This window comes from Lampetra planeri, chromosome 28 (genome assembly GCF_965212315.1).
Source record: "Lampetra planeri chromosome 28, kcLamPlan1.2.h2, whole genome shotgun sequence".
NCBI lineage: Eukaryota > Metazoa > Chordata > Hyperoartia > Petromyzontiformes > Petromyzontidae > Lampetra > Lampetra planeri.
The window spans coordinates 4,577,960-4,596,118 of record NC_136134.1 but is presented as its reverse complement, the minus strand read 5'-3'; the positions used below and the strand labels follow the sequence as shown (position 1 = coordinate 4,596,118).

The 18,159-nt window shown below is 43.8% G+C and overlaps 1 protein-coding gene across 2 annotated transcripts in view; it reads right to left on the bottom strand.

Annotated features, from left to right (window-relative positions):
• Positions 1-18,159, bottom strand: part of PLCH1 (phospholipase C eta 1) — a 344,205-nt gene that overhangs the window by 86,549 nt on the left and 239,497 nt on the right. For both annotated transcript variants that reach the window (XM_078607693.1, XM_078607694.1), the window contains exons 3-6: positions 12,823-12,969; positions 8,890-9,133; positions 2,434-2,563; positions 251-421 (exon numbers count right to left, since the gene is read on the bottom strand). In XM_078607693.1, coding sequence (XP_078463819.1) covers positions 251-421; positions 2,434-2,563; positions 8,890-9,133; positions 12,823-12,969 — 692 coding nt within the window. The remainder of the gene's footprint in view (positions 1-250; positions 422-2,433; positions 2,564-8,889; positions 9,134-12,822; positions 12,970-18,159) is intronic.

Genomic DNA, 18,159 nt, shown 5'->3' with positions numbered 1-18,159 from the left:
AACTCTCAAGTCTTAATTAGTTTAATTAATGTTTAGTTCTTGCGGATGTCTAACATCCCGCACATCCGATGAGCACGACTGGCTACGTACGGTGCAAAATAAGTGTAACATACATTCACACGTGTGTGGAGTTACTCCTCACCACAAGCCAATTTCCTTAATTAATTATTCTGGCCAGCCTCCTGTTGGTGTTCGTGTTCAATGCCAAAGTGTGTCCGTATCCAGTATCGACACAAGGCGAGCGCGGCACCTGTTGCTCTATCTGCAGGAACCGCTGAAGCTCATCGACCGTCAGGTGGTCCTTGCGGTTGCTGTAGCGCAGCAGGATCAGGTAGAGGTCACGGCGGGTGGACATCTTCTGGTAAAGGGCGCAGAACTCCTCAAAGGTCAGCGTTCCCTTGTCGGTGTCTGTGTCGGCCTCCTGTGGAGCAGAGGGTTTCGTACGTCGATAAAAGACACGGGGGGGGGGGGGGGGGGGAGAGGCACGCGTGCATCGTGCAAGTCCGAGGGCAGTATTCTCGAATTGACAAATGTTCACTTTGGTGAGGTTTTTGTTGGTGTTTATTGGTAATGCGGTGACGTCTGCACAGCAAACGGTATCGGTGAGATTTCCAAGACAATGTGTTTCTCAGCTGTGTTGTTCAGATTGTAATCTCGGCCAATGTATAAGGTGTCAGTGAAGGCACCATCCATGATTAAATAATTCTAATTAGGCTGCAGTTTGAGTTGGGTTGATAAAGCTTAACAAAGATAAAGACACATATCTCCTATATAGCCTTAACAGATTGTTGGGGCAAGTGCTGTTAGTGGCCACCTATGAAGGCTGAAGCGGCACACGAGGGGGTGGGTGGCCAGCACCACGCCCGGCCGCCTTTGTCTCCCTAGTGGGAATGTTTATACACATCACACTAGGTTCTCAATTGAGGCTAAGTAGACCTAGGAGAGGAGGCCCAGGACCGGATGAGATAATCGTCACTGGTGTTAGCCGTGAGCGGGAATCGAACTCAGGTGGCCAGGTTCGTAGTGCAGTGCGCTAACCGCTACACTACCGCTGATAAAACTCAATACGCATACGCACATACACTTGATAGGATGAAGATTTTATCATATGGGTTTCTATAATTCTATAATAAGGGTTATGACACCTCTTTAAGCACCCTATATATTCTTGATTCTTAATTGAGCATGGGACAACACAGATCATCTCGGAATATCCCAAGCCAGTGGCATAAGTCCATATTGCAATAGTGAGGCAGCAGTATTTCTTTCGGGACCATCAACACCCCCACTGATAAATGCTAAAGTAAAGAAAAAAATAACCCAAATAAATAATGCACGGCAAAACAATCAAATAACCAAACTTTGCAACAAAATGTGTCATTTCTGGAAGGCAATAATGTGGGGAATAGAAATGCAGGTCTGCAGCAAAGTTGCCCCGCGAAATTTGTGTTTCAACAAACAATTGGATATCCTTCCAGTTTGACAGACACTAGGGGCACGGATGTTGAGAAATCTCCCACGTGCAGTGGACCCAAAGCACATGGAGGTAGCAGCCATCATAATTTGGCCATCTGACTGCAATTTTCATATTACAGGTGTGATCACGACATCTATTAGCAGAGTGCCATTACTAGTCCACCACCGCTCCCCGAATGATAGTTGTTTTCATTTACGTGAAAAGATTACGCTGTTGACAGTAACAATGAAAATAATAGATGCAATTATAGGGCACTTAAATGCCTCAGCATCTCAAAGTGCCTGAAATCGTATCTCATCTAAACTAAACTATTTTGTTTTATTTTACCAGGTAAAGCCCACTGAGCTATACAGCTCTTTTGCACAATTGACCTGGCCACAAATGATAGCTCAACTAAGTGGCTTATAATGTGGAAATGCATGATCAGCCAAATTCTCTCAACGCGTGTTTCTAAATGTGGAGGGGAAAACCGGAGGACCCGGAGAAAAATCCACGTGACCACGGGGAGAGAGACACGCCAACAGCAAATATACAGGCGACAGGGTCGGGATCGAACCCACAATCTCCTGTATACCAGGTGAAGTATTTAACATCTCGGCAACCGTGGATTCAAAGGGACCCCCCCAGAGGCAGCAGTTCATGTGCAGCACAAGCAGACAACAGTTTGCTAGTAGGGGGCGATTATTGTTTTGTTTATTCACAATTGAATAATTTGTGGGTAATTGTTTTTACATTTGGCAAATGTGTACCGTTACGCTGGCACACAATGGTCTACTCTTTTCCAACGACATTACTGTGAAGCAGATAGGCGCATGTTTTTTACGGTTAACTTACAAGCAGTATTAACCAGGGCATCCTTCCGGGTTTCAAATCGACATACGAGTGGCAGTCTTTCCCGCAGCGGTTGTAGCGCCGTGCAACAGAAAGGGCATGTGTGTTGAAACGCCACCTCTCACCTGGAACATTTGCTTAACCTTCCTGCGGGGAAGGTTAACGTTGAGCTTGTGCATGAGAAGCAGGACTTCGTCGATGCTCAGAGATCCATCGCCGTTCTTGTCGGCCTCCATGAAGGTCTGCTTCAGCCACCTGAACGGTCCGTTATGGATAACGAGTTTTCCCATTGCGGCCACAACGTGTTGGCAAATGTCGGACTGCGTTCTTGCTTTATTGTTGCCTGCATGCCTGCCACGTCAACACTCCATAACAACTAAACACATACCGCTTTGCGGGAAGACAACAGCAGTTACTGTATTCTTGGTTCTTTCGGTAAAGTCACGTAGAAGGGAAATAATAAAATAATATAAATATAAAACAATAAAAATTCTCACGACGTTTCGACTGCAACACAAGCAATCGTCATCAGGTGTGAAATCCACTGCCTGATGATTTCACACCTGATGATGATTGCTTGTGTTGCAGTCGAAACGTCGTGGGAATTTTTTTTGTTTTTATTGTTTTATATTTATATTATTTTAATATTTCCCTTCTACGTGACTTTATAAAAAGAACCAAGAATATGAATCCCTGCAGTCACGAAAGCTTTAAATCAGCAGTTACTGTATTAAAATATACTGCACGCGCTATAGGAATGTGGAATTTCTGTCTTGAGGCTGCCAATTGATACAGGCTCCAACCAATGCTCACTTCGCTATGCAGGAACGTTGACATTATTCGTATTATCAAACACCACGTGTATAAATGAATATTTTAGCACGTACATGCAGGGTAATTCATTGGTGGTTGGCTATATTTGCAGGGGGCATGCACGTTGTGGATTAGGTGTATGGTGGTAAGAGAATAGACATATCCAGAGTGTCTCAACAGGCCACTTTGGAATGCCTGAACAATTTAAAGCTGCGAAAGCAGTTGTTGGAACGTAATCGTGAGGCAACCACAGAATAACCGTAAGGCCCAATTCACAATGGGCAAATGTTATTTTTGCTGGCAGAAATAATTATTTTCTATTGTATTGTGTAATGCATCGGCGGTGGCGAGATGTTAACTCATATACAGGAGGTCGTGGGTTTGATCCCAACCCTGACCCCCTGTGCTTGGAGTTTACATTTTCTCCCCGTGGTCGTGTGGATTTTTTCCTGGGTCCTCCAGTTTTTCCCTCCACATTTAGAAACAGGCGTTTAGAGTATTTGGCTGCTTGAAATTTCCACGTGATAAGCCACTTCATTGGGCTATCATGTGTGGCCAGATCGCTGCTGAAAAAGAGCTATACAGCTCAGTGGGATTTATCTGGTAAAAAAAAATGTTTGTTTATCCTGGCAGATATCAAAATGTAAATTTTGCTAGAACCTCTAATTTCTAAATAGGATCATAATGTGTGACCTTACTGTGTTATCGTATTCACTTTTACCTACCAGCTAAATCAACCATACCCACACCTCCATGAACAGTGATATTTCTTTTATCCACGTTAATGGTGGGGAAATTATTGGCAAATCATATTTAATCCGTGCTTTTCTGCGAACATTATTCCTCTCATTTGACGAATTAAATAACAGATACACTTGAATAACAGATTTCAGCAAAATAATTGTGGATAATAAGACTAACTCAGCACTTCCATGTGACGCCTGTCCATGGATAGAGAGAGATAATGTGATTATTTGTCCACATTACTCGTGGATAATAACTTGCTATCCATATACACCACCTCGAGGGTGGACCTCCGTGCTCAAATTTGGCGTGCAATTCCTTGTATCTGTACAAGTAAAAATGTGGCCAATCGGAAGATTTGAGGACGAGTTAGAGGCCCCAGATGGCGGAATTTCTGCCACGAACCTAGGACCACTTGATGGAGACAATCGGCCCCAATGCACAGGTGATCAGTGAGATACTACAGAGTACCTCGGTTTAAAATGTACTGCCGATTCACCTTGTTTGTTCGTGGTATAATATTACTTAAGGACCCTGCCATACTCGTTCCCTGCAATGTCGATGTTATACTGGTAGGAACGAAGTGGACCAGACCACCAATAGATTAATGTGTCCGTCCGTCCGTCCGACTGTCCGTCTGTCCGACAAGATGGCCGCCCGCTCCCCCTGCGATCCGTGAACTAAATGAACTAAACAAGATGGCCGTCGCATCCGGCGCAGCCAATGACATCGCCTGTTGCAATCCTTGCTCTGTGGGCGCGCGAGTCAGTGGGGAGGGGGGTGTGACGTCATCGCTCACCCCCCATGCACAAATCATTTTCTTTATAACTCCTCTATACCCGGTCGATATCCCTGTACCGGTATTAGTATTATTCCTACCAGCCCACCCCGCAGGGTCCTGTTTGTTTTGTTGTTGCTGCTGTGCTCATGCACCACAGGTCTCCCTTGTAAAATAGCCGGGCGACTGGCGAAATGGGACCATCGTCTGTGTAATAAACACAAATAAACTCACAGTTGTGATAATTTATAATGCACTCCTGAGAATGTTTTTTTTTATCTCACTCCTAATATACAGCCGTGCCTAAATGTGTGCCATGTTAATTAAAGGAGACATTCCCAAATGAGACAAATTGTATGATTTCAGAGGGCCTATAATTTAGTTTTCACTTTTAGTAATTGCAATTAACATAAAATCAACATATCTGGTACCCGAATCCAATTTGCGTATTGTAACCTTTTCACCTGGAATAATCACAGCCGACATAGTGCAAGAAAAATGGATACTTAATGGTCGTAATGGTCGCGATCATTACACTTGTGCAAAGTACCATTTGCAAGATTACAATTACAGAATGGAATATTACTGAAATACTGAAGAGAAAATCAGTGGCCAACCTCGAGCCTGTATTAGAATGTGCGATGATTTGCTAAAATTCAAATGCAACCATGCATCTTCTGTGGGGCGTTTCAGTTGCCGAGCATGCATTCATATACACGTCGTGGTGAACATCTAAATAACTCGCGAAAGAGGATTTCATGGATGCAAATGACACGAAATCATTTACTAATAAATTATAATTCCGCACTGCTTAAGGGAAATAAAATATTAAATCGTGTCTTATTATTAAAACGATCAAATTGCAGGCACATGGATAGCCATTGAAAGTTTAATGTCTAAAACTGATTAAAAATATATTATAGATTTGAAGTTTTCGTGACTGCAAGGATCCATACTCTTTGGTTGTTTCGGTGAAAATAAAATAAAGTAAAAATAAAAAATACTTGTAAAGTCACGTAGGTGAAAATAAAATAAAATAAAAATAAAATATTTGTATTTTATTTTATTTTCACCTACGTGACTTTACCGAAAGAACCAAAGAGTATAAAAATATATTATTTGTGAAAGTCAAGTTTTGTACATATGGTAATAACATATTTAAAATGCACTGCTTTTATGTGAATGTGTGTTTTTTAATATGATCTCAGGGTGAAAACTAGTTACTGTTTTTTTTTACAATCCATGCCTTTACGACACTCGTGATTTGATCACTGCCACACATTGTTTATGGGAAACAGCGATTTTAAACTTGTAAGTGAAGTAAATATGGTCCTGTGGCTAGTACTTGGATGTATAACTACCAGAGCTTGCGAGGTGTTGGAGGCTTAGGGCCGTGAGGTGGCCAGAAGATGACAGTGCGGAGTGTCACCCTCCTCGTATGTGCGGGTCTTACTCCAGGTACACTGGCTTCTCCTATCACATGCCAAACAATCGTTAAAGAAATTGGCCAAACATCCCAATGCAGGTTCTTCTGGAAAATACTCTTTGCGACTTCGTGAGGTTTTTTGGGTAAAAGAAAACGTAATTTCTCAACAGCCATAGGCATTATCACGTTTGTCCTCAATTTCCTACACTGGCACAGGTGTCTCAATCTCTCACATCCATCTCACAAACTCTCTGGCTCATTGTAGACACGACGCATCGTCCATAACGGTGGATAATATTGGTCGCGAAAGCCTACGTGTGAAAATGAAGCATCGTGTCTCTCTCTATTGGTGGTCCTGAGAAAGATGTGGAAATCATGCTTCTTTGAGTCGAGTCCTGGAACTCTATTCTATTTCGGATTTATATAGTGGCCTTTCTAGAGCGCTTTACAATGCAATAGGACGGCCTTGACTTTCCTCAAAGTGGAACATCATTTGAACAATCCTAGATTGATGATGGGCTGAGTTGACACCAGACTAGAAAGATTGTCAACAAAGAACCTTTATCTGAACTCATGACCTTCCGATCAGGTAAGATGTAGAGATATCACTCGATAGATAACGTTACACTAAACTTACACCACACAGCAACTGAACGCGCTTCCTGGCTGACTGAGCCCTGGCTACCGCACCTCTGAGTTCTCAATTGAACAATTGTGTCCATACGTGCGTTATAAATGTTTTATTCTTATTTTAACTAAATCGGACACTGACTTATGAGTTGCTTTTCATTTGGACAAACGCGCTAGGGAGGTGGGTGGGGAAACTTTTACACTTACCAAAATCTGTTGATATTTTGTCTTTAAAAAAATATATATATATATATCTCTGTCATGTTGGAACAGAGTGTGAGGCTGTGCTCAGATTTGTAATGGCCTTCTCTGGGTCTGAGTTAAATGGGATCAGGACTGTGCAGTAATGACAACACACTGTGCTTGCCGGTACTAGGTGACATCTGCTGAAGTTATCAGAGCTGCACTGTAATTATTTTAATATGCAACCTAATCATCCTGGGCGCCTCTGCAATTCAGCAAAAATGTCATGCCCAGCAGCTCTGATCTGACTCGGCAAGGGACGTGTGCATCTTGATTTGGACAAAGGTTAAAATTAATATTATTATTTTTAACGCGTGTTATACGATAGGAATGACATTTCAAATGGAACGCACAGTTTATGAGGGTGTTTTAAAACAGCATACATCATTATAACAGGCACATTTAAAATTAATAAGGGCAAATATTCAGTCCACATTCCTATGGCTGGGGCAGTCTCTCTATAGGACAACCACTTATGACTTCGCACAATATGGAACTACTTTTCTGTGCTCCAGAGGAATAATGATGATGGAATATGTGAAAAGAGAATCATATTCATGGGCAGTAGTGACTTGACGAGGGTGTGTTGATGCAATTAGACTTGCTGCCATAATAGGCCATCGTGTGGTTAATATTCACAACAAGTTTTATGCTCGAGCCTTATATTTAAACCTACAGCAGCGAGGACTCGTAGCCATTAACCAGCTTGAAATTCACCCGCTGTTTGCTGTAGATTTAAGTCAGGCCGCAGACACGGTGAGGGAACAAATGGGTACATGGGAAACGAGGCAGGGGGGGCTGTTATGTTCAGGGTGTCTGAAAATGTCCCATTATCCCGAAGCTACCCAAGTTTGCGTTTGGCAAAATGGGCTTAACAGGGCATTGTGGACAGTCTTTTATAAAATCTCATTAAACAAAAGGCTGCCGTGCCCACGCTCGTTCGCTCAACGTTCACATTTCCATCCACATTTCGGTGTGCCTCATTGATGTTCAATGCCGAATATACAAATTTCCAAGTTGATCTATTCGTAAATTCTGCATTGGCAGTGGTGTAAAATCATAATTAAAAAACAACAACAACAATAAAAACCTCACAATTATCGATAGCACTTCCTTTAAAGGAAAAACACATTTCAGGGGCAATGTTTTTTGGGCAATGACTTTTCTTCCTAGCACGTGAAGGGATTTATTTAATAAAAACGGGTTTATTATTTATGTGCTATATTTCCTGAAAGGTTGCCGATTACATGAAAATATGTATGTTAAGGCCACATTGTTATTGATGAAAGTTTGAGTGGGAAAAAAATATGAAGTGCATTAATTAATTAATACTTGCACAAGTACTGAGCCTCAAACCAATGCACTGCACAGGCAACAACAAGAGCCACCATCCACCACAAAGTGGCAGTGATATCACCACATTGCTTGTGCACTTTGAGGTCACGTGACGTGTCAAAACGGCTCACTGGCAGGAGGTCACAGGCCAGACATAGTTACGGTGGCGAGATGTTTACTACTTCGCCTGATATACAGGAGGCCACGGGTTCGATCCTGACCCTGACGCCTGTATATTTGGGAGTTTGCGTGTTCTCCCAGTGGTCGCGTGGATTTTCTCCGGGTTCTCCGGTTTTCCCCTCTGCATTTAGAAACACACGTTTACAGTATTTGCCTGCTATAAATTTACATGTGATAAGCCACTGCATTGAGCTATAATTTGTGGCCAGGTTGCTTCTGAAAGAGAGCCATATAGCTCAGTGGGCCTTACCTAGTAAAATAAAAAGTTAGTTTAATAGTTAGTTACGGGTTAACCGATCGAGATGACCGCTGGCAGATTCTATTTTTCGCGGGATTCTTGACCATCGGCTCACACCTTAGGCATTCACGCACACGCACGCGTGCATACGCGCTCCGACGCACGCTTCCCACGCAACGCATGCGCAAGGATACTGGTCGCGCGTGCGCTGCCGCTTGGCCAGGCAGTCCTCGTCGTTGATGCCGGCCATGAGGTAGCGCAGGCCCGTGAGCCAGCTGCGAGCCTCGTCGGGGCTGCCCGTCACCACGGCCAGCCACTCGGTGTGCGAGCCGTGGTAGATGCAGAGGCAGCACGCCGGGTCGAAGGAGCCCTCCGGGTAGCGCTGGAAGATCTCCGAGTTGCGGCCCTCGCACACCTCCCGCACGGAGTCGATGGCGACTGCGACACGGGCAACGCGCGCCCGTTCAAGCGATAGGCGACGAGCGGCAGTAGCGACGTTCAACAAACGAAAAGGCATTTTCAAGCCAGCGATTGCATGCACGGCCGTCCACAAATCCCAGTGTTCATATGACAGGATTATGCAATGAGGCTGAAAATCTGTCTGTTGGCCAGAGACGCATACTGTTTTTCTGTGAATGTTTTAAGTGAAGCCGATATTATGCCTGCTTACAATTACAGCCCTTTGTCAATTAAGTGACAGCATGAAGGCGTCCCGATGTGATCACAGTCATAGGGGATTTGTTTTACCATACTTCCTCGCACTGGTCAGCAGGCTAGTGATGGATCTGTGGAGGGCAGAGGAGGTTTTAATGACTTGCCACTGACCTGAGGCATTGAAAGGAATCGAACTTGAGGACAAATTTTAAACACTGCTAACTCAACTTTAAACGTGTTGTGTAATTATTTAAACTGCAACTCACACCACAGAAATTACCCACAATGCCTCGGATTGCAATTAAAATGCTTCCTTGTGAACGAGCTTTCAGAGCTCGATAAAGCCACTTCGTGTAAAGAACCATCTTGTTTAGAATATCCAACAAAATTAAAAAGTAATAAACAATAAATGTAATTAGATTTGGTCTAATCTTAATTTTGGAGCTTTCGTGACTGCAGGAATTATTCTTTGGTTCTTTCGGTTAAGTCACGTCTAAAGATAAAATAATAAATTAAAATAATAGCATAAGAATAGATTTGGTCTCTTCACTAATTAGTGCAGAGGGACATTATCTGATTAATTCCAAACAATTCATGGTTGATTATTGATTGCAAACTATCTTCGACCGTAGTTGTTTATTTCTCATTAATGGTTAATGAGGAACACTCTAGGCTCTTGTTCACACTCATCAATCACGCCATATAAAACACACTTTTAATCAATTCTATTCATATTGAGTATGATTAACAGCTCCACCACATGTAAAATGACAATATTTTGCATTCTCTATAAACAAACGTTGTGTTGCTCTAACGTTTTTAAACTGCAATGCCTCTATATCCGTTATCCGTGTGACTAAACGATCGAGGGGAGAAAAAATCAGCCTCCTGCAATGCCCAAATCAAATGCAGATAAAATGAAAATTCGATAGCTCCCGAGGTATTGACCGTACATCCGCCATTCCTATGGTGCGGATAAGAAAGTGAGGAGTTGTGGGTAACGGACGGATTAAGTCTACTCTGTGCACGTTCCGTGACCGTGCAGAAATACTAAATTCTAAATGACCGAAAAAGAAGAGCTCATGTGGACGGTGGCAACGATGGAGGATACCTTTCATCCGTCATATTTTGTCTCAACAGATGTGTGAAAAAAACTAATTTTTTCGGGAACTGCTTTTCGTGTTTAGTTCGTTTTCCTTCCTCCACACCTCCTATTAGCATGGTTGTCTACGTACGGTGCGAAGGAAGTTCAACGTATATACTGTACATACTAAGAGACAAGTTTGCCAGCTCACTGTATTGTTCCCAATTTGCCTGTGACGTAAAATGATTCGTCCAATCCGTGTGACAGTGGTCACGAGGTCATGGCCACGTGGTCTGGTGACGTGGGCTTATTACCCAATGCTATGGAGGTAACGAGCGTGGAGCAGTTGGGCTGCAAGGTGATCAGAAGATGGCAGTATTGAAAATAGATTGCTAAACCTATCTGTGCAGATTTTAAATGTTACCTTTTCACGTGGTATAGTAATTCCCGATTACAAGAGTTGGCAGTGCATTCGTTTAACAGGCCTCATTCTGCTGATGAGACATGGAAAGTCAAAACCAGTTCAAAATTTGCCCGCTAAAACAAATGCTGGTTTAAAAAATGGTTCAGAAGGCCCATAGGCTGATTTACTAAAATGTCGTTTTTCGCACTTGGCAAGGTAGATCCATGTCTGTTTATTTATGAATGAATTGCCCACAATCCACCAGAATAGTGTACAGCGAGTTTCATTCAAACATTCTCTCGAATATATGTTCTCAGGTTGGACCACACATTGTTCAGCACGATCTCCGGCGTAGCTTCTTCGTGAAATGAACGAAATTAGCTCTTGAAGAAGCTCCCAGCAAATAGTACGAGACGACAGACATTGCTCCAACTGCACGTGGTACAACCAGAATACCGCAACGGAGAAACACACAACATGACCACGAAAAAAACCTGTGCAGTAGCCGTTAATTCACACATTATTAGTTCCATGAATTTGCTTTGTATGGCACTAACATACTAACATCGTCAAGGCAAAGTGTGCCACTGCTCAAGCACGTAGTGGCGTGGAACATAATTTATTTGGCAGCCCCGAGGCCACTTGCCACTCATTTCAACTTCACATATCACTCCGAATTTCTCACCCGTGCATGTTCACGAGGTGGCACTCATTTACAGGCCCTGCTGGGATGAAAGCGCAGCATTAATAATAACGACCCCCCTACCCTGATGGTGTTACGTAGCTGGGTGGAACTGTGATTACAGCATTCTGTTCATTATCAAGATGCAACAACTTCGCGTTGGGAGAACAACTCGGCACATTATACCTCAAGCGTAAGTTACAGCAAGTGCCGTGTTGCCGTCAAAATGTGTCCATTTCCACAATTGGCGCTGAGCCGCTGAAGGGGGATAAGTGCCACCGCACTGCACATTTGATCAAGGAGACAATTTACCTTGGGCCTCGTCTCGCTGGACATTGTTGTGGGCAAATAAAGAAGCGAGTTGTTGCAGGTGGCTGGAGAGCTCGTAGGATTGGAGCGCTGAGGCAGTACCGTTGGGATGCTGGGTTTTGCATCATGCGTAGTGAGTCGATGGACTCAGCCCCAGTCAAGGACAGAAAGGATTCAGAGATTAAACTTATTCTTTGGTTATTTCGGTAAAGTCACGTATAAAGATAAAATAATAAATTAAATTATATTTATACGTGACTTTACCGAAAGAACCAAAGAATAATTCCTGCAGTCACGCAAGCTCCAAATTGAGATTAAACTTGTGGTTTTTTTTTTACTCAATTTGGCTGAAGTCCAGGTCTGAAAACAATGATTTACACTTTGCACTCCTGTGTTTTTTTGTATTGTTTGTCGTTGTAACTTTCTGACCTGCCCATACTGGACATCTGTGCAAGAAGAGCTTCATAGCACATCGAATTCTTCCAGCCTGAATCAAGATTCCGATTCTGACAAAGAATAAAGATGACGAATGCAGAGCAGTTCTGTCATTTCATCTCCCAGGTCATTGTTCTGGCACAGGGTGATGCACTGCTGGCTGCAGAGTTATGAACAGAAACGTCTTCGGCTCGTAACATGGGGCCAGTTTCGATTTAAAGTTTTCGTGACTGCAGGGATTCATCTTCTTGGTTCTTTCGGTAAAGTCACGTAGAAGGGAAATAATACAATAATAAAAATAAAACATATGAATGACGCTGTCTTTCCGACAGACCTGTTCTTCACCTGAGGACGGCTGCTTGCGTTGTGGCCGAAACGTCGTGAGAATTATTTTATTATGTTTTATTTTTATTATTTTATTATTTCCCTTCTACGTGACTTTACCGAAAGAACCAAGAAGATGGGGCCAGTTGCACAATTGTCGCACATCCGTGGCACAACTGTGGCACAATTGGAACATGATCGCATGAAGGCAATGTCCATTGTGGAGCAGAACTTACTTTTTGCTTTCTCCTGTTTCCTCGAGGGCCTCCAGCGGATGCAGCTGCGCTGCTCGTCCAGGTAATAGAGGCGGGGAAGGCCCTTCGGGCCCCCTTTGAGCTTGATCATCTGCGTCCCCGACTGCATCGCCGTCAGAGACTTCTCCACTGCAAGCGAAGGGGATAGCGGGAATTAAGTTGTTGTTGTTGTTGATCAAATCAACAAGTGGAATATAACGAATGATACTTGCTGTCACATTAAATGATAACGTCCGTGTTATATACGGTTTTACCCGCTTGTTTGCTACGTAAAGTAAATAATAGTTGAAAGTTTATAATGGCGTTGCGTCGACCTGGTCAAAATAACTTGACATAAAAACAGCGGTCCCAATGTAATATCGTCCAAACATAAAATTCAACAAAACTATTCAAAATGTTCTTTATATTATCCAGGTTGGAGGCCACTTGTATTATCTTTTGGAAGGGACCTAGACAACAGTTGCAAATGTCATGTAATGTTTGTTTTCAATTATGGGTTAAGCCACCCTTCCTTGTTTCGTATGAGGGTCAACAGGCACATGTTGCTGATTGTGTAAGGTTTTAAAAATCGCCAATATCTTGCCTGCTTAAAATGTTAATTAATCGACAGCACGGTACACATCATTGGGGACATTGGTAACTTCGTGTGCTTAATTAAGACCAGATTAAACGTCTAATGAGACCAGAAATAGCTTCTTTCAAGGTAGACCTGGGTAAAAATAATCGTACATTGCAACAACAAAAGTTAGAGTGCGACAAACACAGCACGAAGCGCCACATGTAGTGTGCAGCTTCAGCAATCAGCTTCGAGAAGAAAATGACAAAAAGTGACTTTTCTGCAGATATGTTTCCACTGTGCTTAATTATAATGTGCACGCGCCCGCGCGTGTGTGTGTGTGCGTGAGGCCAACCGCATTATAATATTTCCACATTAAACCTATTTACGTAAACGTGTGGTGCAGCATTAGTGATGTATGATGGCCATCAGCAGGTCGTTGTGAAAAGTCTCTTTATTTTTGCTGTAAATGATAACAAGGTGCATTTTCCCCAGGGTGTTTTATGTTATAAATTAGCCACGATTCACCACCAGGGTACATTTAGTGAACCATGAGGGCCAGGCAGTGTTTAAAGATTTCGTATCGCGGTTTCCTCTGGATGACAGAGCGCTTCCAAAGTCCCGTCAGCCTTAATATCTACATGTTGATGCGGATTCGATATAACTTTGATAAATGTCCACTATTGCACAAAGCTGTAGTGCATCTGGAAGCGTGTAACGCCCTATTTCCTACCCCAAAACGCACACTTGACCCAATAATTCCAGCGAGGGCAGACTGTAAATAAGATTTAGCGAATTTAGTTTTTATACTATGGGGAGTAGAATAGTTTACCCAGCCAATTTAAGCTGACAGAGACAGGCACAGCTAGGATGACATCGCTCCTCTTTCAGAGACATTCATGCGCACATTTAAACATGAGCTCTTATTTCTATGCCACGGTGGCTGAATAGAGGGCCCGAAAGCTGAAAAAGCCAAGCAGCTTGAAACAAACAGCACAACTGAAGTTGCCATTGATGAATTAATACATTTCTTGAATTGAGCACAGCTGCAGACAGCGGTCACGTGAAAAGGTCCAGTAAAATGTATTCAGAAGTTAAATAGCCATTGAATGTTGGTTTATTCAAACAAAAGTTTGCAACACAAATGCTCAGACAGGTTAAACAGGCATTGCAGTCAACTAAAAAACTGGTTCAGTACATTCACAGGTAAACTGAACTTTTTTATTTACCAGGTAAAGCCTACTGAGCTAAATGCCTTTTTCAGAGGCGACCTGGTTACACATAATAGCTCATCCAAGTGGCTGATACTGCGTCATATGTGGTCATTTATAGGAAGCAACCAAATAATCGAAATGATATTTACCAAAATTGCACAAAGTCTACTTGAAAACACTGAATGTTTTGTTTTGGACAGGGGAGAAAAAACAATATATATCTACAATTTCTGCTTCGCTGAACAAAAAGCCACGTGCTCTCCAAACATTAGACGAACGTCCGCCAGTGTGTTGTTGTTGATTAAGGTGTTAATGCATTGGCAACAACGGCAATGGGCATTTTTTGCTCACGGAAAGAGTTCAATGGGGCGTGTAATGGAAAACACGCAGACGGAAGACTATCATTTACAATCCCATTTCGTATCACCCCCCCCCCACCCCGACTTCCCACTCCATTAAAATGCCGCATTATTATTTCGCCAGTGCAACGATATTCTTGCGGCGACGTGGGTTTTGGCGTTATCCATGCCGAGTAGAGAGTTTCAAGTGGAGAAGGGGTCACGGTCGCGTTCACGGATTGATGCCGCTGCTCGTTTTTACCCGACTCGCGTGGTAATGACTGGGATCAAACGGCTTGCTTGCGGTACCACCACTTCGCCTGTCCGTCACGCGGTGGCTAGAACAAAAATGTCATGCGAATATCTTACGGTGTATGGATCGGGATGCTGGTGCAGGACAAAGGAGCAAATGTATTTCCATCACCTCGTTTAGGGGCCGTCCATAAATGACGTCACGCGATTTTGGACGATTTTTGACACCCCCCCCCCCTCGTCACATGGCGTCACAAAAAGTCAGACCCCCCCCCCTCAAATATGACGTCACAAAGCTCTGCCCCCCCCCCCAAAATCGCTTTAAACTATTGTCATTGTAGTGCGTATTTAATGTGCCGCTGCACTCTGATGTTGTAGGAGAAAACATTTATTAAAAAGTATATTTAATGAAGTAGAACGTGTTGTCTATATTTATTTACAGTTGCGCATTTTGATGTGACGTCACATTTCTCAAACCCCCCCCCCCCCCTCGTCACACATCGTCACAAATTTCTGACCCCCCAGGTGCGTGACGTCATTTATGGACGACCCCTTACGTGTAACATTCAACGCTCGTCGATTTTTCTTTCCCCCCCCTCTCTCTCTCTTCCCTGATTCGTCAACCTCAACTTCCCATCAACCTCTGCACGGCAGGAGGTCACCCCTTCGCCTTTGCTGCTCCCATTGTCTGGAATTCGTTTTCTCTTCTTGTACAAATATGACTCTCCCGTCTCTGTTTAGACATTAATTACAGTAAGTTACACGTATAATAAAGACTCCCCTCTATTGCAATGCTGGTGCATGTGTTACTATCAGGCAAGAGTTTCCAGTCTAGCCAGGAAAAACACCCGGCCACCTTTGTCTCCCTATCACTGATCTAAACATTACATCAGGGATTCATCTTCTTGGTTCTTTCGGTAAAGTCACGTAGAAGAGAAATAATAAAATAATAAAAATAAAATATAATAAAAGGATTCTCACGACGTTTCGGCCACAACGTCTGAATGAATCATTCAGACGCTGTCTTCCCGACAGACCTGTTCTTCACCTGAGGACGGCTGCTTGCGTTGTGGCCAAAACGTCGTGAGAATTATTTTATTATGTTTTATTTTTATTATTTTATTATTTCCCTTCTACGTGACTTTACCGAAAGAACCAAGAAGATTACATCAGGTACTCATTGAGTCGACCTGAACATATTTCGGCATCTTGTACATAAGCACACACACATTAATACATTGTACAATTTGTTCCTAGACAAAAGTAAGCTTTACATTTGTTATCATCAGCATGCAATTTGCTCGCAAGTATTTACCCATAATCACTGCCTAAACCAATGAAAACATCCGAATTGGACTCCGCTTGTGTTTGCTAAATCCACTCCTCGAGTAAGGTTCATATTTTGCGCCCCACATTAATGACTGTTTAAGTGATCCCCAGGGGAGTCAGTTTCACATCGGTGTGCGGGCAATGCAATGGATCACAACACAAGACGACAAAGAGACCCCCCTCAGACTTTTACTGAGAGTCACACGGTGTTTTTTTTCCCGAGGCTGCACGTATTTTCCTTTTGAAGGAATTAATAGGAAATAATCATGTACGCGATCTAACGCCCCCAAAAAAACTCTATTATGGATATTGGTCGCGAAAGCCTACGTGTTCATTCTAGATTTGAAGCTTTCGTGACTGCAAGGATTCATATTCTTAGGTTTTTCGGTAAAGTCACGATTGCTGTGACGGTTCCACCTGAAGACGGAAGCTTGTGTTGCCTCCGAAACTTCGTGATTTTTATTTTATTTTTATTTGACTTTTATGAATTTTAATTTTTTACCTACGTGTTCAACTAAATAATAGCAAGTTTGCCCTTCGCATGCTCGCTTTGTACCTCTCACTTCATTACCGTATTTATGTCCTTGCTTTACCCCATTCGCTAACATGAGGGTGGTTAATTCATCAAGTTAACGACGTGAAACAAATCTTCACACAACAAGTGTGCGAGTCCACCCGAATCCGTGCTGCCCCCCCCCCCCACCTGCCCCCACCTGCCCTCCACCTGCCCCCCCCACCTGCCCCCCCACCTACCCCCTCCACCTGCCCCTCACCTGCCCTCCACCTGCCCCCCCCCACCTGCCCCTCACCTGCCCCCCACCTACCCCTCACCTGCCCCTCACCTGTCCCCCCCACCTGCCCCCCCACCTGCCCCCCCACCTACCCCCCCACCTGCCCCCCAACCTACCCCCCCCACCTACCCCCCACCTGCCCCTCACCTGCCCCTCACCTACCCCTCACCTGCCCCCCACCTGCCCCCCCACCTGCCAGAGACTTACCTGCACGCTGAACACGCACGCACACGCACGCGCTGAACACGCTGAACACGAGCGCGTGTACTTCTGATGAAACGGTCCGCATTACAACCGAGACGGTGCCGAGTTCTTGAAATTAAGTGTGTTGGTGAGGGGGGGGGGTGCCTTGTACCGCACTCATCCCGTGTACAATCCGTTTCACAGAAGTGGCAGCCTAATTACATTCCGTGTAATTGCCTCGCTCGTTTGTTTCTGTTATTTTGTCTCCCTTCCCGGAAAGCCGTGCCTCGCGGCCGTGCAGTGCTGAACCTCGCTAAGGAATGATCACAGCGTATGAAACGCGTCCCTTATTTGGGGCTCTGGGATAAATAGGAACAAGTGCTATGCCGCGTAAAGGTTTTTTTTCCCTCTATCTCGGACAGGAATTCAATACAGCAGCACTCTACGAATGCTTCTCCCCACCCCCCCCCACCACCAAAAAAAATCCAATAATTAAAAGCGTCACTCAGAAATTGGGGACACACGTTCAGGAAAAGTGAAGGAACGCAACAGAAACGGCCGAGCAAACTTCACGACCGAGTTAGTTTTCGTTGAGGTATTTTGGATCCCGTCGCAACGATTGTCGTCCGAGGTGGCGGCAATTTGGGCCTTCATTC